The sequence below is a fragment of the Thalassophryne amazonica genome, chromosome 1 (genome assembly GCF_902500255.1).
Source record: "Thalassophryne amazonica chromosome 1, fThaAma1.1, whole genome shotgun sequence".
NCBI lineage: Eukaryota > Metazoa > Chordata > Actinopteri > Batrachoidiformes > Batrachoididae > Thalassophryne > Thalassophryne amazonica.
This window is the reverse complement of record NC_047103.1, coordinates 8,898,508-8,923,521: the sequence shown is the minus strand read 5'-3', so window position 1 is coordinate 8,923,521 and position 25,014 is coordinate 8,898,508. Positions and strand designations below refer to the sequence as shown.

General features: G+C 41.1%; 1 protein-coding gene across 2 annotated transcripts in view; it reads left to right on the top strand.

Moving 5' to 3' along the window:
- Positions 1 to 387: 387 nt before the first annotated feature.
- Positions 388 to 25,014, top strand: part of spag6 (sperm associated antigen 6) — a 28,445-nt gene continuing 3,818 nt past the window's right edge. Inside the window, exons 1-10 of one of the 2 annotated variants that reach the window (XM_034160528.1) lie at positions 388 to 453; positions 3,380 to 3,475; positions 4,584 to 4,750; positions 10,126 to 10,309; positions 10,446 to 10,651; positions 10,764 to 10,937; positions 11,493 to 11,645; positions 11,730 to 11,921; positions 12,025 to 12,141; positions 24,223 to 24,368. In XM_034160528.1, the coding sequence (XP_034016419.1) occupies positions 426 to 453; positions 3,380 to 3,475; positions 4,584 to 4,750; positions 10,126 to 10,309; positions 10,446 to 10,651; positions 10,764 to 10,937; positions 11,493 to 11,645; positions 11,730 to 11,921; positions 12,025 to 12,141; positions 24,223 to 24,368 (1,463 nt within the window). In that variant the 5' untranslated portion in view covers positions 388 to 425. Of the gene's footprint in view, positions 454 to 3,379; positions 3,476 to 4,583; positions 4,770 to 10,125; positions 10,310 to 10,445; positions 10,652 to 10,763; positions 10,938 to 11,492; positions 11,646 to 11,729; positions 11,922 to 12,024; positions 12,142 to 24,222; positions 24,369 to 25,014 lie in introns of those variants that run through there. The other variant, XM_034160603.1, reaches the window with a different exon arrangement.

Here is a 25,014-nt window from a genome sequence, read left to right as displayed (position 1 = left end):
TGTTTCTGGGATTCTGTCAACATATTTTGTCGGCACAAATCCAGTAAATATAATTAAAGCCAATAAACTTCTGAATTTAAGGACTGTTGATTTGCCCATATGTCTGTATTCTGAGAGAATAGCCAGTTATTTTCGACATTTTTGAAAACTAAAACTTTAGTATTGTTGGTCTTATATTATTTGTTTCATTCCTCCGTGAAGGGCGTTAGGCGTCAGTGCATCTGTTTAACACAGAGAGTGACTCATCTTTGTCGACGATCTTTGTCGGAGCTGGCGCCTGAGAACGTGCCACCTTGTTGCCAGGGCAACAGCAGCAACAACACTGCGGCAGTGGAAAAGCAGAACAGAATCCTGCAACAACTTCGACGTTTTCTGAGTCAGTAAAAGGGAGAATCGTCATTTTTTTACCGCTTTTCACCACTGAAATGATGAGTCAAAAACAGATTGTGCAAGGTGAGAACTGTGCTGCACTTTCGAAGAACAGGGGAGACCGGGATCGTTTGCCACACGTGTGGTCGGTTTGTCTTTTTTTTATTACTATTTTTGTTTCCCTTCAGTAACAGGTTGTTGTTAATTTAGCGATTTTGTCACTAGACGTATCGACTTTTTTTTTTTTACCTTCCCAATAAATAAAAAATCCTATCAAGGGGCTTGTGACAAATTTGGTGACTTCTGTTCCACACACTGGACAGCACAGCCATCCATCCATCCATCCATCTTTTTTAAATTTCCATTTAACCACTAATACTTAGTAGTAATTGTGTATTTAATTGTGTATTTAACGAACCATTGTTTAGTGTTTTAGTGTTTCTCTACTCTGTCAAAATAATTTCCTTTGGGATAAATAAAAATGATCTTTATCTATCTATACACACACATCTATCTATACACACACACAAAGGTATAGCTGAAGCAGGCAGTTCTAAAAAATTAAGTGTGCAAAGAAGACTTGTGAGGGAAGCCACCAAGACACTCAGACATCTCTCAGGCTTCTGTGGTTGTGATTGGAGAAACTACTCATCGTGCCACTTTTTCCTTGCTGCATTATCAGTTACACAGCTTCATCGTGGAGTGACACAGAGAAGGATCGTCTTAAAAACATGCGATACTTCAGCTACAGCATGCACATGGGAGACAAGCCTAGATTTCAACTGTTTTGTTTCATGTAAGAAAAGCTGCACCATACACAGCTTCTCTAATCACAGCCACAGAAGCCTATCACTCCTTCAGAGCTGTCTGGGTGTCTTCCCTTACAACAAGTCTCCTTTGTACACTTCATTTTTGAGAACTGCGTCCTTCAGACAGATTTACCATACGGTACCATACTGTTTGTATTTCTTAAAGATTGATGGAAATGAACTCTAAGACATATTCAGTGAGTTGGAAATGTTCTTGTATCCAGCTGTTCCAGCTGCTTTTAAACATGCTGTGGTTCGACCTCTTCTTAAAAAACCTCACCTGGACTCATCAGTTTTATCCAATTTTAGACCTGTGTCTCATCTGCCATTTCTATCTAAGGTTTTAGAAAAAGTTGTCTTTTTACAGTTACAATCATTTTTAGAAGACAATCTCATCCTTGAAAAATTCCAGTCTGGGTTTAGATCGCGACACAGCACTGAGTCAGCACTTTTAAAAGTTCATAATGATATTACTCTGTCAGTGGATGCAGGGAATCCTGCTGTGCTGGTTCTGTTGGCCCTCACAGCAGCCTTTGATACTGTGGATCACACAGTACTTGTTTCCCGGTTGGAACATTTTATTGGCATTCATGGTACTGCACTTAAGTGGTTTAGATCATATTTGGCTGAAAGGAGCTTTTCTGTCATGATTGGGGACCTTTCCTCATCAACTGCTCCTCTGTGCTGTGGAGTGCCGCAGGGATCTGTCCTTGGGCCGATTCTATTTTCTTTGTACATTCTGCCATTGGGGTCAGTTATAACCCAGCACAACCTGTCCTTTCATTGTTATGCAGATGATCTGCAAATCTATCTGCCTGTGAGGACTAATGGGAGTGATGCTTTGTCATCATTATTTAATTGTATTCGTGATGTAAAGCAGTGGCTGTCCCAAAACTTCCTTTACCTGAATGATGGTAAAACTGAGATCATGGTGTTTGAGCGCACTGGCATACCAAATGTGGTAACACCAAATTTTGGTGCTTTGGCTAACTATGTAAAACCAGCTGTCAAGAATTTGGGAGTGATATTTGACAGCTGTTTGAGGTTCGATCAACAGATAAATTCTGTTGTCAAAGCTAGTTTTTTCCAACTTCGCCTTTTGGCTAAAATAAAGCACTTTCTCAGTAGACGTGATCTTGAGACGGCCATTCATGCTTTCATCAGCTCCAGACTTGATTATTGTAATGCACTTTATTCGGGCATTAATCAGTCGTCTCTTGCACGTCTCCATTTGGTGCAGAATGCTGCTGCTCGTCTTTTGACAAACACTTTTAGACGTGAGCATATTACGCCCATCCTGTACTCACTCCACTGGCTTCCAGTTCGTTTTAGAATTGATTTTTAAAATTTTAATGTTTGTTTTTAAAGCTATTTACAGCCTTGCACCTCCCTACTTGTCTGAAATTTTAACTTTGCGCACCTACAGTAGGACATTAAGGGCGTCTGGCCAGCTTTACTTAGATGTTCCAAGGTCAAGATATAAACGCTGGGGTGATCGTGCTTTCGCGGTAGCTGGCCCCAGACTGTGGAATGAGCTACCTCTTGAGTTACGTACTATTCCTGACCTAGCACTTTTTAAATCTAAGTTAAAGACTTATTTATTTAAACTGGCTTTTAACACTTAGTGGGGAGGTGACATGTTCTGTTATTTTTATGTTCTTTTTTTATGTGTTGTTTTAAAATTTTATATGTGTTTTATTTTTGTAAATTTGTGTTTTTAATGTTAAGCACTTTGGACACCAGTCGGTGCTGTAAAGCTCTTTATAAATAAATGTTGATTGATTGATTGATTGTATCCATCCCCTGACTTGTCAAAATAAAATGGCCTGCAAATGTTATGATTTGTATAAAGAATAATCCTCATATTTCATTTGCCCAATTACTTATTGCCTCTGAAAATGGAGGCACTTTGTCAGTGAGCAAAGTTTAACTGATCTCGACTTCACAGCCACTGCTGGTCTTTGCGAAGTGTCTGGTTCTACGGTAGTCCTCGAGCAAGACAATGATCCAGGCTTTACATGACTTCCTGGATTCGGCCAAGTGAATCTGTTTGCAGTGAAAACATCAAACTTGTTGAAAGATTCACCGATCTCGACAAACATTTTTTCCCTCTGACGTCCTCGGCAGTGTGACTGCAGCCCTGTGCTGTGTCTCCCAGTCTCCCTGTCATGTCAGTGATTTAAACTGTGTTCTGTCTGCAGTTTTTGAGCAGTACCAGAAAGAGAGGATGCAGTTTGTGCAAACTGTGGCTGATCTGGCAAGCAGGCCCCAAAACATAGAAACACTACAGCGTGCCGGTAAGAAATAACATCTCTGCATGACACTGTTTCGTCCAAGCTGAAACCTGACCGTTAATATTCATTCCTGATACTGCATGTTGATAAGAATTTGGTTATGAATCAGTTTGAGATTTACTGTATTTTTCTGATAATAATTAGCACCAGAGTATAGGTTGTGTTGATTTTTGGAACATATATTTTACAAGAATTCAAGAAAAAAAAAATTGTAACAATCTGGAATCAGTGGCACATGAGCCTAAACAACACAGGCTAAATTTCCTTGTTTGTACTCCACTGAAAATGTACCGAACATTGATGTTTGTGTAAGTTACACCCCTATGTTTTTTTTGTTTTGTTTTGTTTACATATAATTTGCAGGACTTCCAAAACTCTAAAAAAGTTTGCTTTTAGTCACAACAGCATTAAATTGAAGGTTTTTTTTTTATTCCTTTGAATAAAGAATGGGATTACCTGCATCTTGAATCTGGTTGAAACCAGTTTGCCACAAGATTAAATCAGTGTAAGACCATTTCAGGAACAGATAAATTAAACTGACTGAAAATACTTTGCAGTATTCGTGGATAATTTTAAAACCAGTTTGACATGAATTTACTCAGATTGGCAGATGAATTTACTCAGTTTGGCACAATTTAAAACCAGTGAAACAGATTTTTTAAAATTTTAAAATGGAACCAGTTTTGTGCTGCAGTTTTATAAATGCAGTGGAAGAAGACAATATTTTGAAGTGCAGTCGTAATCTGAATGCGTTTGGTTTGGATAAACATTGGTTTCACAATACTGACACGGTTCAGATTCATTCATTAAAGTAGATTGAATCTTCACATACAATGTGTGTTTTTAAATCAGTTACATAAAGGAATAAAAAAAACTAGCTGATAGTCTTTAATGCGAATTAATTATTTATTTCTACTGTAATTGCTGATAGTCTTTAATGTGAATTAATCATTTAATTATTTCTACTGTAATTTTCTTACATAATTTCCTTGTTGACAATTTAAATATTTTTCCCACAACTCAACACACCTCATGCTCTTTTCCATCCTTTTTTGTTTCTAATATTTGTATTATTTATATCTGCCAATCCTTTCTTCTTCTCTGATTGCAGGTGTGATGTCCTTGCTGCGCCCGCTGCTGTTGGATGTCGTCCCGAGTATCCAGCGGACAGCAGCTTTAGCTCTGGGCCGCATGGCTGACCACAGCGATGACCTGGCCGAGGCCGTGGTGAAGGCTGACATCCTGCTCCAGCTGGTTGACTCGCTCAGCTCCCAGAACGTCAGTGTCTGTTGTCATGGTAACACAGTGGCAGATTTAACATCATTTACAATGTGAGGACATTTATCCACTATGAAGAATGATTTAAGAAGCACACACCCCAGACAGTTCCTTTTATGGTTACAGTACTGGTCTCTGTAGGAAAACAGGATCCCCCTGGAACAGACGTTCTGCAGTATTTAGTTATTAGAGATTAGAGCATGCCATAGGTATTAAAGGCACTGCGCTGCGGTGTTTTGAATCATATTTATCTAATAGATTACAATTTGTTCATGTAAATGGGGAATCTTCTTCACAGACTAAGGTTAATTATGGAGTTCCACAAGGTTCTGTGCTAGGACCAATTTTATTCACTTTATACATGCTTCCCTTAGGCAGTATTATTAGACGGCATTGCTTAAATTTTCATTGTTACGCAGATGATACCCAGCTTTATCTATCCATGAAGCCAGAGGACACACACCAATTAGCTAAACTGCAGGATTGTCTTACAGACATAAAGACATGGATGACCTCTAATTTCCTGCTTTTAAACTCAGATAAAACTGAAGTTATTGTACTTGGCCCCACAGATCTTAGAAACATGGTGTCTAACCAGATCCTTACTCTGGATGGCATTACCCTGACCTCTAGTAATACTGTGAGAAATCTTGGAGTCATTTTTGATCAGGATATGTCATTCAATGCGCATATTAAACAAATATGTAGGACTGCTTTTTTGCATTTATGCAATATCTCTAAAATTAGAAAGGTCTTGTCTCAGAGTGATGCTGAAAAACTAATTCATGCATTTATTTCCTCTAGGCTGGACTATTGTAATTCATTATTATCAGGTTGTCCTAAAAGTTCCCTGAAAAGCCTTCAGTTAATTCAAAATGCTGCAGCTAGAGTACTAACGGGGACTAGAAGGAGAGAGCATATCTCACCCATATTGGCCTCTCTTCATTGGCTTCCTGTTAATTCTAGAATAGAATTTAAAATTCTTCTTACTTATAAGGTTTTGAATAATCAGGTCCCATCTTATCTTAGGGACCTCATAGTATCATATCACCCCAATAGAGCGCTTCGCTCTCAGACTGCAGGCTTACTTGTAGTTCCTAGGGTTTGTAAGAGTAGAATGGGAGGCAGAGCCTTCAGCTTTCAGGCTCCGCTCCTGTGGAACCAGCTCCCAATTCAGATCAGGGAGACAGACACCCTCTCTACTTTTAAGATTAGGCTTAAAACTTTCCTTTTTGCTAAAGCTTATAGTTAGGGCTGGATCAGGTGACCCTGAACCATCCCTTAGTTATGCTGCTATAGACTTAGACTGCTGGGGGGTTCCCATGATGCACTGAGTGTTTCTTTCTCCTTTTGCTCTGTATGCACCAATCTGCATTTAATCATTAGTGATTGATCTCTGCTCCCCTCCACAGCATGTCTTTTTCCTGGTTCTCTCCCTCAGCCCCAACCAGTCCCAGCAGAAGACTGCCCCTCCCTGAGCCTGGTTCTGCTGGAGGTTTCTTCCTGTTAAAAGGGAGTTTTTCCTTCCCACTGTCGCCAAGTGCTTGCTCACAGGGGGTCGTTTTGACTGTTGGGGTTTTTACGTAATTATTGTATGGCCTTGCCTTACAATATAAAGCGCCTTGGGGCAACTGTTTGTTGTGATTTGGCGCTATATAAATAAAATTGAATTGATTGATTGATTCTCTTTCTCCGGAAGTCACCTGAAACATAAACAGTGAGAACTGGATCCAGCACCAGGTCTTGTTTCACATTCTTTTTCCGTGTGCAGAGGGAAAGGATCCAGACACAGACCGAGTTTCCCAGGGTCAGCACCCCCCTCTCCTCTATGTGAGACAAAGATTTGGCTAACTTGGCAGTTTGCCTGGAGGCCACTTCAAACCCCAACAGCCCTTTAACATGACAGCAACTGGGCTTTGTTCTCGTTCCCTCATCAGGCCACTCAGAAGGTTCAAAATGGAGGAGTTGAGCTTTAGCACCGATTACTGGATCCTTACAATCACAGCATTCGTTGAAAACGGACCATTTATATACCGGAGAAATGTTAAGGACTCAGGATTTGTAGTTTCATCAATCTCACATTTTAACCTGCAGATTGGAGCAGATTTTAACTTGTTTCAGTGTAATTTGCAGCTGTGTACAGGTTTCACTCAGGCAAAATATTTGCTCCAGTTACTTTCCTAAAGTTCAACTTTGGGGAACTTTGACATGCAGATTTAAGTCTATTCTCAATCACAAGCTGTCTCAAGTAGAAACATAAGAAAATTAGTTTTTTCCACTGAATGGGACGGCAGACCGTCGCAGGTTACTTCCCCAGCCAAAGCCGGTACCCATTTACACCTGGGTGGACTGGGAGGATGCCCATGAAATGTCATGTCCAAGGACATGGACAAGTTGTCTTGGGCCAGATAGGTTGGTCACTACCACCCAAGGTGCCAAAATGTTTGAGATGGGATTTTGGTCATAGGGACTTGAAAAAAAAAGAAAAAAAAGAAAAGAAAAAGAAACGTATGATAGCCTAGCCACCCGAGGGTTGTAGCTGTAGCCAGGTAGGGGTCAATGAGGGACAACACGGGTCAAAATTAAAAAATTCTCCACTCATACTGAAAATTATACCACATTATTTACAACCCCAATTCCAATGAAGTTGGGACGTTGTGTAAAATGTAAATATAAACAGAATACAATGATTTGCAAATCCTCTTCAACCTATATTCAATTGAATACACCACAAAGACAAGATATTTAATGTTCAAACTGATAAACTTTATTGTTTTTGTGCAAATATTTGCTCATTTTGAAATGGACGCCTGCAACACATTCCAAAAAAGCTGGGACAGTGGTATGTTTACCACTGTGTTACATCACCTTTCCTTCTAACAACACTCAATAAGCATTTGGGAACTGAGGACACATTGTTGAAGCTTTATAGGTGGAATTCTTTCCCATTCTTGCTTGATGTACGACTTCAGTTGTTCAACAGTCTGGGGTCTCCGTTGTTGTATTTTGTGCTTCATAATGCGCCACACATTTTTAATGGGCGAGAGATCTGGACTGCAGACAGGTCAGTCTAGTACCTGCACTCTTTTACTACGATGCCACGCTGTTGTAACACATGCAGAATGTGGCTTGGCATTGTCTTGCTGAAATAAGCAGGGCCGTCCCTGAAAAAGACGTTGCTTGGATGACAGGATGTGTTGCTCCAAAACCTGGATGTACCTTTCAGCATTGATGGTGCCATCACAGATGTGTAAGTTGTCTATGCCATGGGCACTAACATACCGTATACCACCACAGATGCTGGGTTTTGAACTTTGCACTGGTAACAATCTGGATGGTCTTTTTCCTCTTTTGTCCGGAGGACACAACATCCATGATTTCCAAAAACAATTTGAAACGTGGACTCAGACCACAACACACTTTTCCACTTTACGTCTGTCCATTTCAAATGAGCTCGGGCCCATAAAAGACGGCAGCATTTCTGGATGTTGTTGATGTATGGTTTTCATTTTGCATGGTAGAATTTTAACTTGCACTTGTAGATGTAGCGACGACAATGTTTTTGGCCTTGCCACTTACGTATAGAAAGATCTCCAGATTCTCTGAATCTTCTGTTATATTATGGACTGTAGATGATGGAATCCCTAAATTCCTTGCAATTGAACATTGAGAAACATTGTTCTTAAACTGTTGGGACTATGTTGTCACACAGTTGTTCACAAAGTGGCGATCCTTGCCCCATCTTTGCTTGTGAACGGCTGAGCCTTTTGGGGATGCTCCTTTTATACCCAGTCATGACCATTTAACCTGTTCACCTGTGGAATGTTCAAATCAAATCAATTTTATTTATATAGTGCCAAATCACAACAAACAGTTGCCCCAAGGCGCTTTATATTGTAAGGCAAAGCCATACAGTAATTACGGAAAAACCCCAACGGTCAAAACGACCCCCTGTGAGCAAGCACTTGGCGACAGTCGGAAGGAAAAACTCCCTTTTAACAGGAAGAAACCTCCAGCAGAACCAGGCTCAGGGAGGGGCAGTCTTCTGCTGGGACTGGTTGGGGCTGAGGGGAGAGAATCAGGAAAAAGACATGCTGTGGAGGGGAGCAGAGATCAATCCCTAATGATTAAATGCAGAGTGGTGCATACAGAGCAAAAAGAGAAAGAAACACTCAGTGCATCATGGGAACCCCCCAGCAGTCTAAGTCTATAGCAGCATAACTAAGGGATGGTTCAGGGTCACCTGATCCAGCCCTAACTATAAGCTTTAGCAAAAAGGAAAGTTTTCAATGTTCCAAACAGGTGTTCTTTGAGCATTCATCAACTTTCCCAGTCTTTTGTTGCCACTGTCCCAGCTTTTTTGAAATGTGTTGCAGGCATCCATTTCAAAATGAGAAAATATTTGCACAAAAACAAAGTTTATCAGTTTGAACATTAAATATCTTGTCTTTGTGGTGTATTCATTTGAATATAGGTTGAAGAGGATTTGTAAATCATTGTATTCTGTTTTCTTTTACATTTCACACAATGTCCCACCTTCATTGGAATTGGGGTTGTATCTGGCCATAAATCTTTTGCGCTTGGATGGTTGTCATACTTAAATATTAATAAGGGATGTGTACCTAGTAAACTATGGGTTGTCAGGTTTGCCAACCTAGGTGGTACTGACATTCCCACTTTCAAGAATCTGGCCCAACATCTAATATACCTGGAATTAAACCCAGGTCTGTATACTCCACAGAGCCAGTTGCTCTGACCTTTGACACAGCAGCTATAAATAGTTTAAATTGGTGGTGCTTATCACATTAGCTTGCTCCACTGCATAATATCGTAAATAGCTTCAGTTTATCGTTTTTTTTTTGTTTGTTTGTTTGTTTTTTGCTCAGACTCACCACAAGAGCTCAGAGATAGATGTACTTGTTGATTGGTTGAGTGTTACACCTGATGCCCTTCATGACAACTCCAGATTACATGGAGAACGGGCGGGGGGAGCGGGGGTGGCTGCAGCTCCTCTATGACCCTTAACTGGAATACACAGATACAGACAATGAATAAATATTTATCTTCTTTTATCTGTATTTCAATTTAAGTGCAGTAGGGGGTGCTATTTTGCCGAATTATCAATACCACAGAACTCAATGAGTGCCACGTAAATCAATATTAATTGATTAATTGAAAGTTACCTTGGATGTTAAGCTGATTACACTTTGAGGTAATCAGCTTTTAATTAAACCGAAGTCTTCATCTCATCTTCATTAAAATCTGTTGATGTCTTTTTGAGATATCCTGTTGACAAACAGTGTTTCTGACATGCTTTGGATCAGGGTTAGACTCAGGTCGAACTGGTTGGCATTAAATCATGTGTGCATCCACAGAGGTTCTATAAGAAAGCAGCAGCGTTTGTCCTGCGAGCGGTGGCCAAACACTCTCCAGAACTGGCCCAGGCTGTGGTGGACAGCAGGGGAGTGGATGCTCTGGTTCTCTGCCTAGAAGACTTTGACCCAGAGGTGAAGGAAGCAGCCGCCTGGGCCCTGGGCCAAGTGGTACGCCACAGTGCATGTAAGGAGGCCATGTTGTGATCATCATCCTTTTCCAAAACATCACTTACACGTTTAACACCAGATGTCAGACTTTAATCAGACTCCATCTCTTGGGTGTTGTCATGTTTCCCTCCTCTTCCGTTGGTGACGTGCAGCATTGTCGCAGTTGGTTGTGGAAGCGGGTGCCATCCATCTGCTGGTAATGTGTCTCCAGGAACCTGAGATGTCTGTCAAACGCATCGCGGCCTCGGTTCTCAGTGACACCGCCAAGCACACACCAGAGCTGGCCCAGACCGTGGTGGACACTGGCGCCATTGCCCATCTGGCACAGATGATCCTCAACCCAGACAGCAAACTCAAGGCAAGACCACAACAGGACAGTGAGACATCTTTAGGGCCGTTACTGGTGAATTCTATGATGGTTCAGGTCAGGAGCAACCACTTGAAGTTGTTGTTTTATGGACTCTGTGCAGAGGCAGGTTTTCTCTGCTCTCAGTCAGATCAGCAAACACTCCGTCAGTCTGGCAGAAATGGTGGTAGAGGCCGAGGTCTTCCCTGCGGCAGTGGTGTGTCTCAGAGACCCCGACGAGTACGTGAGGAAGAATGTCGCCACATTGATGAGGGAGATTGTCAAACACACACCAGAGGTACCAGACACACAGTAACCCTGTTGTAGGTGATCATCCTTGTGTGTGTGACACATCTCTTCATATCTGGTTGCATGTATAATGAATGTATTTTTGGTCATATGTAGCTACAAGAGACAGAGGCAAAGCGACCAGCTGCGGATTATGTGCCAAGACAGCTGCATTTTTTCTTTCATATTTTGTAAACACAAGCACTTTAAAATCTAAAACCCCCCGTTTTTGCAAGCAAATAATACCTCCAAGGTGATTTACAATACATCTTACTGCTGACTAAAAGTTCACAAGCAAATTATCAATGCAGGAACATCACGGTGACATACGTTTTTTTGAAACAAATCAAGCAAAATTTGATTAAACCAAGCATTCAAGCATGGAGGAAAAGCTCATAGTGACAGCGTCACATTTCTCCATCCTTTATAATTTGTCATACTTCTGTAACCAAATAATCATGAGTAGGATCAACTGATAAACAACTGCATGCTGCCCTCATTTATTGCGAATCTGACTGAAGGATGGTGCATCTATATTTTTGGTCATATATGTGTGTGGTATCAGCTGTGTCAGGTGATCGTGAGTTCCGGTGGAATCGCAGCGGCCATCGACTATCTGGGCAACTGCAGCGGAAATCTGCGCCTGCCAGCAATCATGATGCTGGGATATGTGGCGGCTCACAGCGAGAACCTTGCCATGGCTGTGATTCTCTCCAAGGTTTGTGTGTAATTGAGTTCTTTCTGTTCAGCATCACAGAAACCGCAACAGTCCTGTCCTGCTGTGTGTCCTCCTGTCCTCTAGGGGGTGCCCCAGCTGGCCTTGTGTCTGTCCGAAGAATCTGAGGATCACATTAAGGCCGCCACAGTCTGGGCCATTGGCCAGATTGGGCAGCACTCACCTGAACATGCCAAAGTTGTGGCCACGGCTGACCTGCTGACTAAGATGCTGCATCTCCACATGGATGCCAACAGCTCAGACGACCTGAAAGACAAAGTAAGAACTACAACCAGACACGAAACAAAACTTTCTTACAACATGAAAACACGCTGCTGTTGGCGTTGGTAAAGTTTTGTGTTCTTGATGCTGTTGTTTGCAGAGTAAGAAGGCTCTGAAGACCGTCCTCCAGAAGTGTACCTACCTGCCGGGTTTGGAGCCCCTCCTATACGACGCTCCCAGCAACATCCTCAAACACATCATTTGCCAGTACAGCAAGGCCAGTGAACGCACCACCACTGATGCACTGAACAAGACTTTCAAACTACATAACAAATTCTCTTATTTTTAAAAAAGCTAAATGACTGATGCAGAATAATTCAAACTTTTAGCAGAGGATTTTTTTATTTATTTTTTAACTACAGATTTTTTTGTTCGGTGCAGCAAAAATCAATCAATCAACATTTACAGCAGCCAGACAGTGACCAAAGTGCTTGCTAGTAAACTCAAATATCAAGAATTCATAAAAATAAAACAAACATACAGTGGAGTTAAAAAAGCAAGTAAAAACAAAACTGGTCGCAGCACCAGCAGGTATTAAAGGCCAATTTAAATAAATAAGTCTTGAGCTTTGATTTAAAAAGTGCAAGGTCAGTAATCGTGCGTAAATCAGAAGTTAACTTGTTCCACAATCTGGGGCCAGCTACAGCAAAAGCATGATCATCCCAGAGTTTTTATTTGGATCTCAGAACATCTAAGTAAAGTTGACCAGACGTCCGTAATGTCCTACTGTAAGTGAGGAGAGTTAAATTTTTAGACAAGTAGGAAGGTGCAAGTTCATTAATAGCTTTAAAAACAAACATTAAAATCAATTCTAAAACAAACTGGAAGCCATTGGAGTGAGTAAAGTACAGGAGTAATATGCTCACTTCTGGAAGTGTTCGCTAAAAGACGGGCAGCAACATTTTGCACCAATTGGAAGGGTGCAAGAGAACACTGGTTAATACCAGTATAAAGTACATTATAGTGATCAAGTCTGGAGCTGATGAAAGCACGAATGGCTGTCTCAAGATCACGTTTACTGAGAAAGCACTTTACTTTAGCCAGAAGATGTGGCTGGAAAAAAGCTTTGACAACAGAGTTTATCTGTTGATTGAACCTCAAATAGCTGTCAAATATCACTGCCAAATTCTTGACAGCTGGTTTTAAATAATTAGCCAGAACACCAACGTTTGACAGTACAACATTTGGCATGCCAGAATGTCCAAACACGGTCTCTGTTTTATCATCATTCAGGTAAAGGAAGTTTTGGGACAGTCACTGATTTACATCATGAATACAATTACATAATGAAGTCAATGCATCACTGCCATTAGTCCTCATAGGCAGATAGATTTGCAGATCATCTGCATTAACAGTGAAGGGACAGGTTGTGCTCAGCTATAAGTGACTCCAATGACAACCTGTACAATGAAAATAGAATAGGGCCAAGAATAGAACCCTGTAGCATTCCACAACAAAGAGGAGCATTTGATGAGATGGTCTCCAATTAGTTCAAAATGTTGATACCAGACTCTTGACAGGAAGCAAAAAGTTTGATCACATTACAACCATTTTAGTGTCTCTTTACTGGCTTCCTGTCTCTGGGAGATTGGATTTTAAGGTTCTGCTATTAACATATAAAATTATTCACAGAGTAGCACCTCCCTACTTAGCTGACCTAATTTAACCCTACGTACTGGCCTGGGCTCCGCGTTCTCAGAGTGCAGGACTACTTTGTGTCCCTAAGGGTGAATAAAAAGTCTGTGGGCCACAGAGCTTTCTCTTATCAAGCACCTGTTTTGTGAAATAATCTTCCAAAGGAGATAAAACAGATTCAGTAGCGATCACCTTAGCATTTTCTCCACTTTCCTGCTGATGAATTATACCTTAGGTGTAGTGCTTCCAGCTGACTGATTCTGCTCTTTACCTCTGTCTGTCCAAAGTGCGGAGGGCAGTGCACGGGATTGGCGTCTGTGGACAACTGAATGCTGGACTGACCGCGAGATGCCATGCCTGAAGCTGATGCAGCAGATGTTTTGATTTCCTGTTTTCTGTTTCTTCAGCTTTGTGAACCTTTGTAAAAACCTTGTCACTGTTAGAATGGCCTAAGCAGTGGTTTACCCCTCTGAGTCTGGTCTGCTTGAGGTTTCTTCCTCAGTATCATCAGAGGGAGTTTTTCATTACCGCTGTCACCTGTGTGCTTGCTCTGGGGGTTGGTAAGGTTAGACCTTACTTGTGTGAAGTGCCTTGAATCAGCTTTGCTGTGATTTGGCACTATAAAAAATGAAATAAATTGGAAATTGATGAGAGGTCACCAATCATAATGGAAAGACTGTATTTAAACCAATTAAGTACAGTACCGTGAACGCCAACAAGATGTTCTAACCAAGAAACAAGTACTGTGTGATCCACAGTGTCAAAGGCTGCTGTGAGGTCCCACAGAACCAGCACAGCAGGATTCCCTGCAGCTACAGACAGAGTGATATCATTATGTACTTTTAAAATATCATTATGTACTTTTAAAAGCGCTGACTTAGTGCTGTGTCATGATCTGAATCTAGATTGGAATTTTAAAAAATGTGATTATCTTCTAAAAATGAATGTAATTGTATGAAAACAACCTTTTCTAAAAACCTTAGAGAGAAACGACAGATGTGAGACGGGTATAAAATTAGATAAAACTGATGAGTCAAGGTGTTTGAACCACAGCATGTTTAAAAGCAGCTGGAACAGTGTTGATAAAAGTTTGGAGACTCACCCCGACAGTATTAAAACCACTTGCAGCACCTCAAAAGGGGAGTGGATGTGATAGGACATAATTTTTGTTTTTTCTATGAGTCACAGCGACTGCGTACTAGGTTGCTATTTTCAAAGGCCAAGGTCAAGTCCACGTTTTGTGTAGTGGCATAACTGATCATAGTTGGTTTGTGATCTGTATGGAAAATCGTACCTGATCCAAACCATGACTTTTGTACCATGAAATAGAACTACAGTTTCATTTTTTTTTAATGATATGAGGTCAGGTCAGGTAACTTTATTTGTACCCGTAGGTAGATTTGACTTGCAGCAAACAGAAAAGGGCGTCCATGTTAGTCAAACACAACAATAACAATGAAAACACTGAAAACACTAACGAAGAACATATGCAAAACAAAATGTAACACAAACACCACCGGGCACTCACAAGCTTAACTAAACCACTAAAAAGAAGCATCAGGAGAAACCACTAAAAGATGGTCAGCAAAAAACTGATGTGCAAAGGGCAAATAAATAAATATATAAATATGTGCAAAACCTAAGATTTGTTCAAATGCACAATTGCCGCTGGGACAAAACTACTCCTGGAGCGTTTTTGTCATACACCTTGGGACTTTAAACTTACGGCCAGAAGGTAGGAGCTGAAATTCATTAGCCAGAGGGTGGGAGTCATCAACTGTGATGCAGCTGGCTATCCCCTGTAATTGTTTGGTGTACAGGGACTCTACACTCAGCTGCGACTCACCAATCAGTCGACTGGACCATTTAATAATCTGACCCAGTCTGTTCCTGTCCTTCAGTGTCAGACTGCCAAACCATGCCACCAAAGAAAAAGATAAAACAGATTCAATAAAAGCATGATAAAATAGTGTTAACATGGTTTGGCCGATGTGGAAGTATGACAGTTTCCTAAGGCAGAACAAGCGCTGGTGCCCCTTTCTGCACACCGCCTCACAGTTTGCCTCAAACTTCAGCAAATTATCAATGATAGTCCCATGGTATTTATAAGTTTGCACAATTTCAACTGGTTGACCATTAATTATTGTGTTGTCAGGTGTGCTACCATGCTTCCTGAAATCAATGACCATATCTTTAGTTTTTGATGTATTGATCTGAAGATATGAGTCCTCACACCATTTAAAAAAATGGTCAACTACAGGGCTGTGGATGTTCTCATTGTCCCACAGCAGACTTACAATCACTGTTTCATCCGCGTATTTTAAAATGAACCTGTTTTTAAAAGTGCTCTGACTACTTCTGGTTGGAACACCGCGACGCTGGCAGCACAGTAGATAGACTCCTGAGCGGACCCGAGAAATCTTATAAAAAGGCCCATTCTTATGAGAAATATCATATACATAAAGTATTAAAAGGGGGGCCGGACATCATCATATACTATTTTTTCATGAAAAAGGGAAAGAAGAGCACGTTTTGGGTTCTGTGGACAAGGCTAACTAACACCTGCTCAGCAAATCCCATGATGGCGGACTCCAAGATCCTACATGAGCTAAAACAGTTTCGACAAGAAAGCAGGAGCCAATTTGAAAAGTTGAAACGTGACATTTCCTCAGTAACGGACTAGAGGCAATGGAAAACTGAATAGAAAAGGTCGAAGAACGAATTCAAACAACCGAGGACATAGCTACTGGCTTGCTAAAGCTATGCTCGAAGTTAGAAGAACAGCTAACCGACATGCAGGCCCGTGGCAGGCGAGAAAACGTGAGGATCTATGGGGTCAGTGAAAATGCAGAGAAAGAGGCGTCAGAAATGGGAATTTTTGTGGAAAAACTGCTTCGTGAGGGTCTTCAGCTGCCAAATGACGTGGAGTTACACATCGAAAGAGCACATCGCTCCCTGGGACCAATGCCACCTCCAAGCGCTCCACCCCGCTCCATTATTGTGAAGTTTTTAAGTTTCCGAACCAAGGAAATGGTGCTGCGTAACTCCTGGCAAATGAAAGGTTTCAAGTGGAAAGATAAACAAGTAACCCTGGACCAGGACTTTCCACACGCCATTATTGGAAAGCAGAGAGAATACGCTGAAATCCAGAAAGTGTTAAAAGAGAAAGACGTGCGGTTTCAAACACTCTTCCCTGCCAGGCTGCGTGTGAGACACGGCGATGGAGTTATGATCTATGACACGGCAGCGGAGGCTTCAGAGGATATGGTGAAACGGGGATACGCAGTCAAGCTCATACAGACACCAACATCACTTGTGGAATGCATCCAACAGATGACCTGGACCCGGGTGGATCGACGCGCGAGGAGGAATGCACCTGATTCAGAGCGGGACCCCAGCTACACGGAGAAGGTACGCGCATTCCGGAGAACATCCCCGAGCCCAAGCACGGAGTAATGGTTTAAGACTGCGAGGTCTTTTGAATGAAAATGTCCCTTTGATTGAAATATGATAAGTTTGAAATGACTGGGTGAGTAAAATATTGTAATATTGAAGGTTCTACTATGGGAGTTTACATAACACTGTCATAGCCATAAGGATCCCCTGCACTGTTAACAGGAGCAGGGTCATTGCCTTAGAGCGCCCCCTGGGACACAAGAGGGTCTATTGCGCAGACCCCAACATAGGGAGTCATGTTCATTTCTGTTCTTTTTGTTGTGTTGTATTACACTCTGTTGTTCTTTGCAGGGAAGGGAAGAGTGCCATGTTTAATGACTTTGTTAATTGCTAATACACTGAGATGTCAGCCCGGTCTGTAAAATTTGTTTCACTAAATATAAATGGGATACACAGTCCAATTAAGAGATCAAAAATATTAATACAATTGAAAAGGGAGAAAGTCCAGATAGAATTTCTTCAGGAGACTCACCTGGATGATTGTGAGCATGCCAAATTGAACAAAATGGGATACTCTAAAGTATATTTTTCTTCTCACAGCTCTGGGAAACGTAGAGGAGTAGCAATTTTGTTGTCCAACGCAGTGAATTTTGAATATATTTCTGAATGCAAGGATAAAGAAGGAAGATACATTTTGGTCATAGGTAAACTGGAGGGAACATTAATGAGTCTGTTAAATGTGTACATGCCACCTGGCAGTGACTGGTCAATATATAGACATGTACTTGAAACACTTACAACTAAATGTCAAGGTATTCCAATATGCGGAGGTGATTTCAACATTCGATTACAACCAAAAACTGACAGCTCAAATGGCGGACCAAATGCTAAAAATATTTATAGAAAGGTTAATAATTTTATGAAAGAAGTGGGAATAATTGACGTTTGAAGGGAAAATAACCATAGAGTGCGCGACTATACTCATTATTCCTCAGCTCACAATGTTTATTCACGAATAGACTTTTTTTTAATGTTCAAGAATGATATGCATAGAGTATTGACTTTTGAGATTGGAACTTGTGCCATATCAGATCATGAACCAGTGTATTTAACATTCAATATTAGCAACAGGATTAGATCCACCCTATGGTATTTAAATTCCAATATCTTGAAAGATACTGACATTCAAAACACCCTGAAAATGGAAATTCAGTCTCATCTTCAATCAATCAATCAATTTTATTTATATAGCACCAAATCACAACAAACATACAATAATTATGTAAAAACCCCAACGGTCAAAACGACCCCCTGTGAGCAAGCACTTGGCGACAGTGGGAAGGAAAAACTCCCTTTTAACAGGAAGAAACCTCCAGCAGAACCAGGCTCAGGGAGGGGCAGTCTTCTGCTGGGACTGGTTGGGGCTGAGGGAGAGAACCAGGAAAAAGACATGCTGTGGAGGGGAGCAGAGATCAATCACTAATGATTAAATGCAGAGTGGTGCATACAGAGCAAAAAGAGAAAGAAACACTCAGTGCATCATGGGAACCCCCCAGCAGTCTAAGTCTATAGCAGCATAACTAAGGGATGGTTCAGGGTCACCTGATCCAGCCCTAACTATAAGCTTTAGCAAAAAGGAAAGTTTTAAGCCTAATCTTAAAAGTAGAGAGGGTGTCTGTCTCCCTGATCTGAATTGGGAGCTGGTTCCACAGGAGAGGAGCCTGAAAGCTGAAGGCTCTGCCTCCCATTCTACTCTTACAAACCCGAGGAACTACAAGTAAGCCTGCAGTCTGAGAGCGAAGCGCTCTATTGGGGTGATATGGTACTATGAGGTCCCTAAGATAAGATGGGACCTGATTATTCAAAACCTTATAAGTAAGAAGAAGAATTTTAAATTCTATTCTAGAATTAACAGGAAGCCAATGAAGAGAGGCCAATATGGGTGAGATATGCTCTCTCCTTCTAGTCCCCGTTAGTACTCTAGCTGCAGCATTTTGAATTAACTGAAGGCTTTTCAGGGAACTTTTAGGACAACCTGATAATAATGAATTACAATAGTCCAGCCTAGAGGAAATAAATGCATGAATTAGTTTTTCAGCATCACTCTGAGACAAGACCTTTCTAATTTTAGAGATATTGCGTAAATGCAAAAAAGCAGACCTACATATTTGTTTAATATGCGCTTTGAATGACATATCCTGATCAAAAATGACTCCAAGATTTCTCACAGTATTAGTAGAGGTCAGGGTAATGCCATCCAGAGTAAGGATCTGGTTAGACACCATGTTTCTAAGATTTGTGGGGCCAAGTACAATAACTTCAGTTTTATCTGAGTTTAAAAGCAGGAAATTAGAGGTCATCCATGTCTTTATGTCTGTAAGACAATCTTGCAGTTTAGCTAATTGGTGTGTGTCCTCTGGCTTCATGGATAGATAAAGCTGGGTATCATCTGCGTAACAGTGAAAATTTAAGCAATGCCGTCTAATAATACTGCCTAAGGGAAGCATGTATAAAGTGAATAAAATTGGTCCTAGCACAGAACCTTGTGGAACTCCATAATTAACCTTAGTCTGTGAAGACGATTCCCCATTTACATGAACAAATTGTAATCTATTAGATAAATATGATTCAAACCACCGCAGCGCAGTGCCTTTAATACCTATGGCATGCTCTAATCTCTGTAACAAAATTTTATGGTCAACAGTATCAAAAGCAGCACTGAGGTCTAACAGAACAAGCACAGAGATGAGTCCACTGTCCGAGGCCATAAGAAGATCATTTGTAACCTTCACTAATGCTGTTTCTGTACTATGATGAATTCTAAAACCTGACTGAAACTCTTCAAATAGACCATTCCTCTGCAGATGATCAGTTAGCTGTTTTACAACTACCCTTTCAAGAATTTTTGAGAGAAAAGGAAGGTTGGAGATTGGCCTATAATTAGCTAAGATAGCTGGGTCAAGTGATGGCTTTTTAAGTAATGGTTTAATTACTGCCACCTTAAAAGCCTGTGGTACATAGCCAACTAATAAAGATAGATTGATCATATTTAAGATCGAAGCATTAAATAATGGTAGGGCTTCCTTGAGCAGCCTGGTAGGAATGGGGTCTAATAGACATGTTGATGGTTTGGATGAAGTAACTAATGAAAATAACTCAGACAGAACAATCTGAGAGAAAGAGTCTAACCAAATACCGGCATCACTGAAAGCAGCCAAAGATAACGATACGTCTTTGGGATGGTTATGAGTAATTTTTTCTCTAATAGTTAAAATTTTATTAGCAAAGAAAGTCATGAAGTCATTACTAGTTAAAGTTAAAGGAATACTCGGCTCAATAGAGCTCTGACTCTTTGTCAGCCTGGCTATAGTGCTGAAAAGAAACCTGGGGTTCTTGTTTTCTTCAATTAGTGATGAGTAGTAAGATGTCCTAGCTTTACGGAGGGCTTTTTTATAGAGCAACAGACTCTTTTTCCAGGCTAAATGAAGATCTTCTAAATTAGTGAGATGCCATTTCCTCTCCAACTTATGGGTTATCTGCTTTAAGCTGCGAGTTTGTGAGTTATACCACGGAGTCAGGCACTTCTGATTTAAAGCTCTCTTTTTCAGAGGAGCTACAGCATCCAAAGTTGTCTTCAATGAGGATGTAAAACTATTGACGAGATACTCTATCTCACTTACAGAGTTTAGGTAGCTACTCTGCACTGTGTTGGTATATGGCATTAGAGAACATAAAGAAGGAATCATATCCTTAAACCTAGTTACAGCGCTTTCTGAAAGACTTCTAGTGTAATGAAACTTATTCCCCACTGCTGAGTAGTCCATCAGAGTAAATGTAAATGTTATTAAGAAATGATCAGACAGAAGGGAGTTTTCAGGGAATACTGTTAAGTCTTCAATTTCCATACCATAAGTCAGAACAAGATCTAAGATATGATTAAAGTGGTGGGTGGACTCATTTACATTTTGAGCAAAGCCAATTGAGTCTAATAATAGATTAAATGCAGTGTTGAGGCTGTCATTCTCAGCATCTGTGTGGATGTTAAAATCGCCCACTATAATTACCTTATCTGAGCTAAGCACTAAGTCAGACAAAAGGTCGGAAAATTCACAGAGAAACTCACAGTAACGACTAGGAGGACGATAGATAACAACAAATAAAACTGGTTTTTGGGACTTCCAATTTGGATGGACAAGACTAAGAGTCAAGATTTCAAATGAATTAAAGCTCTGTCTGGGTTTTTGATTAATTAATAAGCTGGAATGGAAGATTGCTGCTAATCCTCCGCCTCGGCCCGTGCTACGAGCGTTCTGGCAGTTAGTGTGACTCGGGGGTGTTGACTCATTTAAACTAACATATTCATCCTGCTGTAACCAGGTTTCTGTAAGGCAGAATAAATCAATATGTTGATCAATTATTATATCATTTACTAACAGGGACTTAGAAGAGAGAGACCTAATGTTTAATAGACCACATTTAACTGTTTTAGTCTGTGGTGCAGTTGAAGGTGCTATATTATTTTTTCTTTTTGAATTTTTATGCTTAAATAGATTTTTGCTGGTTATTGGTGGTCTGGGAGCAGGCACCGTCTCTACGGGGATGGGGTAATGAGGGGATGGCAGGGGGAGAGAAGCTGCAGAGAGGTGTGTAAGACTACAACTCTGCTTCCTGGTCCCAACCCTGGATAGTCACGGTTTGGAGGATTTAAGAAAATTGGCCAGATTTCTAGAAATGAGAGCTGCTCCATCCAAAGTGGGATGGATGCCGTCTCTCCTAACAAGACCAGGTTTTCCCCAGAAGCTTTGCCAATTATCTATGAAGCCCACCTCATTTTTTGGACACCACTCAGACAGCCAGCAATTCAAGGAGAACATGCGGCTAAACATGTCACTCCCGGTCCGATTGGGGAGGGGCCCAGAGAAAACTACAGAGTCCGACATTGTTTTTGCAAAGTTACACACCGATTCAATGTTAATTTTAGTGACCTCCGATTGGCGTAAACGGGTGTCATTACTGCCGACGTGAATTATAATCTTACCAAATTTACGCTTAGCCTTAGCCAGCAGTTTCAAATTTCCTTCAGTGTCGCCTGCTCTGGCCCCCGGAAGACAATTGACTATGGTTGCTGGTGTCGCTAACTTCACATTTCTCAAAACAGAGTCGCCAATAACCAGAGTTTGATCCTCGGCGGGTGTGTCGCCGAGTGGGGAAAAACGGTTAGAAATGTGAACGGGTTGGCGGTGTACACGGGGCTTCTGTTTAGGGCTACGCTTCCTCCTCACAGTCACCCAGTCGGCCTGCTTTCCCGGCTGCTCGGGATCTGCCAGAGGGAAACTAACGGCGGCTAAGCTACCTTGGTCCGCACCGACTACAGGGGCCTGGCTAGCTGTAGAATTTTCCACGGTGCGGAGCCGAGTCTCCAATTCGCCCAGCCTGGCCTCCAAAGCTACGAATAAGCTACACTTATTACAAGTACCATTACTGCTAAAGGAGGCCGAGGAATAACTAAACATTTCACACCCAGAGCAGAAAAGTGCGGGAGAGACAGGAGAAGCCGCCATGCTAAACCGGCTAAGAGCTAGTAGCTAAGTATTATATCATAGTGATTGTGTATATGGTTTAATCAAAATTCATGTGGATTGACCCCCCACCCCCCCCACCCTTTCTCAGCCACCAATGCCTGGCATGGGGAGACCTATCAAAATTCATGTGGATTAACCCCCTCCCCCCCCTCAGCCACCAATGCCTGGCATGGGGAAAACCCATCTACATCTCTGAGCTTGCACCTTATCTGCAGGTCTAAATCCTTGTTCCTGGGGACAGCATTATGAAGAGTTTACCCTGTATTTATTTTGAAGTTGATAAACATAACGCAGTATTGGCCATTAGGTACAGAAAAATCTCAATTTGAGGGTGCATATTGCCATAATGATTAAACCAGATTTAAGGACTATTTTTAAGTAGGATGGCATATCTACTCATTCACACATGGTGTCAAATATCATGGGTGTAATATTGGTAGAGGGGAGTATGGGGATAACAAAGCACATGGAAGAAAGTTACTTTGTATTGAATTGTGTATTTATATTCTTACAATCAAAATGTTCAGTATATGATTAGTCAGTAAATGACAGAATACTCACATTTGTTTTTGCTATAAACAGATCTGAAAACACTAAAGTTTGTAGAGTTGTTCAAATCTTTTCAAGGCGAGTCAAACAGGTCAAAGGGGATATTTGAATCTGCTTGGTTGTACAACCAAGCTGGCATGCACAGCCACGCTATGTGTGCTAGCCAGCAGCCAGCAGCAGATAGCCCAGGAGTCTGGGCTCTGTTTATAGCAGTAGGCAGGCTACTGACCTCCTGCATATATGCATAGGGCCAGCGGCCAGCTGTTAAAGCTGAGAGATTTGTGCTGGAGTACAACTGCCACTGAGGTACATATGGTTCAACTGTATGTATCAGATTATTGTTAATATTGTTGTCTTAATATTAATTTTTTGTTTGAAAATAGTACCAGGTTGTAGCCCATGTCATGGTGGTTCAGAATATGTAACTTTGGGGAGTTCACCTTTTGTAGTTTTAGAGCCTATTCTGGACAGACAGAAAGACAAAACTGTATGTATCAGATTATTGTTAATATTGTTGTCTTAATATTATTTTTTTTGTTTGAAAATAGTACCAGGTTGTAGCCCATGTCATGGTGGTTCAGAATATGTAACTTTGGGGTTCAACTGTATGTATCAGATTATTGTTAATATTGTTGTCTTAATATTATTTTTTTTGTTTGAAAATAGTACCAGGTTGTAGCCCATGTCATGGTGGTTCAGAATATGTAACTTTGGGGAGTTCACCTTTTGTAGTTTTAGAGCCTATTCCGGACAGACAGAAAGACATATATATATATATATATATTTTTTTTTTTTTTTTTTTTTTAAGGTGAATGCAAACCATTCATCCAGGGAGCATCTACTACTGTGCTGGGCAGATGAAGGAACAGATTACATACCATTAAATGGAGAATGAGTTTAGGACAGTGGTGGTGGTGGCCAAGCAGTTAAGTGTGCTTATTTCCAGTTCAGAAGGTTCCCATTGTCTATGTAATATGGAGTTGTGTCAGGAAGGACATCTGCTGTAAAACTTGTAACGTTGCCTTATCAACATTCAGGTCCACTTTGGAGGATCTGCTGGAGCAGCATGGTATTTTTTGAGTCTCAGTTTGAAGTTTTCCCTCTGTTCTGTTTTTGATCATACCTTCATCTTCCAGGTACTTCCTCACGACAGTAAAGCTCGCCGCCTCTTCATCACCAGCGGGGGCCTGAAGAAAGTTCAAGAGATTGAGGCTGAGCCTGGCTCAGACCTACAGGAACATATCAACGCCATCAACAAGTGTTACCCAGAAGAGATAGTCCGGTTGGTGTGCACACATTCTGAACTAGAAAAGGCTGGATCCAACCAATTAACCTGTACCCATCACACTTTTTTATGTTCCAAGTCGTGTATCAAGTGGTACAATTCTATAAAATCCTCTTCCGCTGTTGGAAAAATGTATCAGGTTTGTTTGCAGTCAGTTATAAGACATGCCTGGATTGTACAAATACAGCAACTCAAGTACTTGTTATTAGGACAATACACTAGAGAGCCAGTGGTGGGCACAGTTCAGCTGATCTGCTAACTGCTAATTATTGAAGCGAATGTTTTTGTTCGTGGATTAGCTTTTCAGATAACTTTTAAAGCCATCAGTGGACCAATTAGCTTCCGATAAATTTAGTTCGATAACTTTCAGTCTGCTACAAAATTTTTTGCTGGTTAAGTGAGCAAAGTTTACAACGGTCAAAATGTTTGTAAACCCTAAAATCAAGCATTTTAGTCCTGGGGCCTGTACTACGAAGCGGGGTTAACTTACTCAGATGTAACTCAGGGTCAACCTCTTAAACCGGGGTTGACAAAACCTGGTTTTCTCAAGTGGTGTTAATCGGTACTACGACGCTGAATAAGATGTTGATTTGTTGAACCTGTGTTAACCTAACTGGAGTTTGTGCGCATTCACATAAAAGGG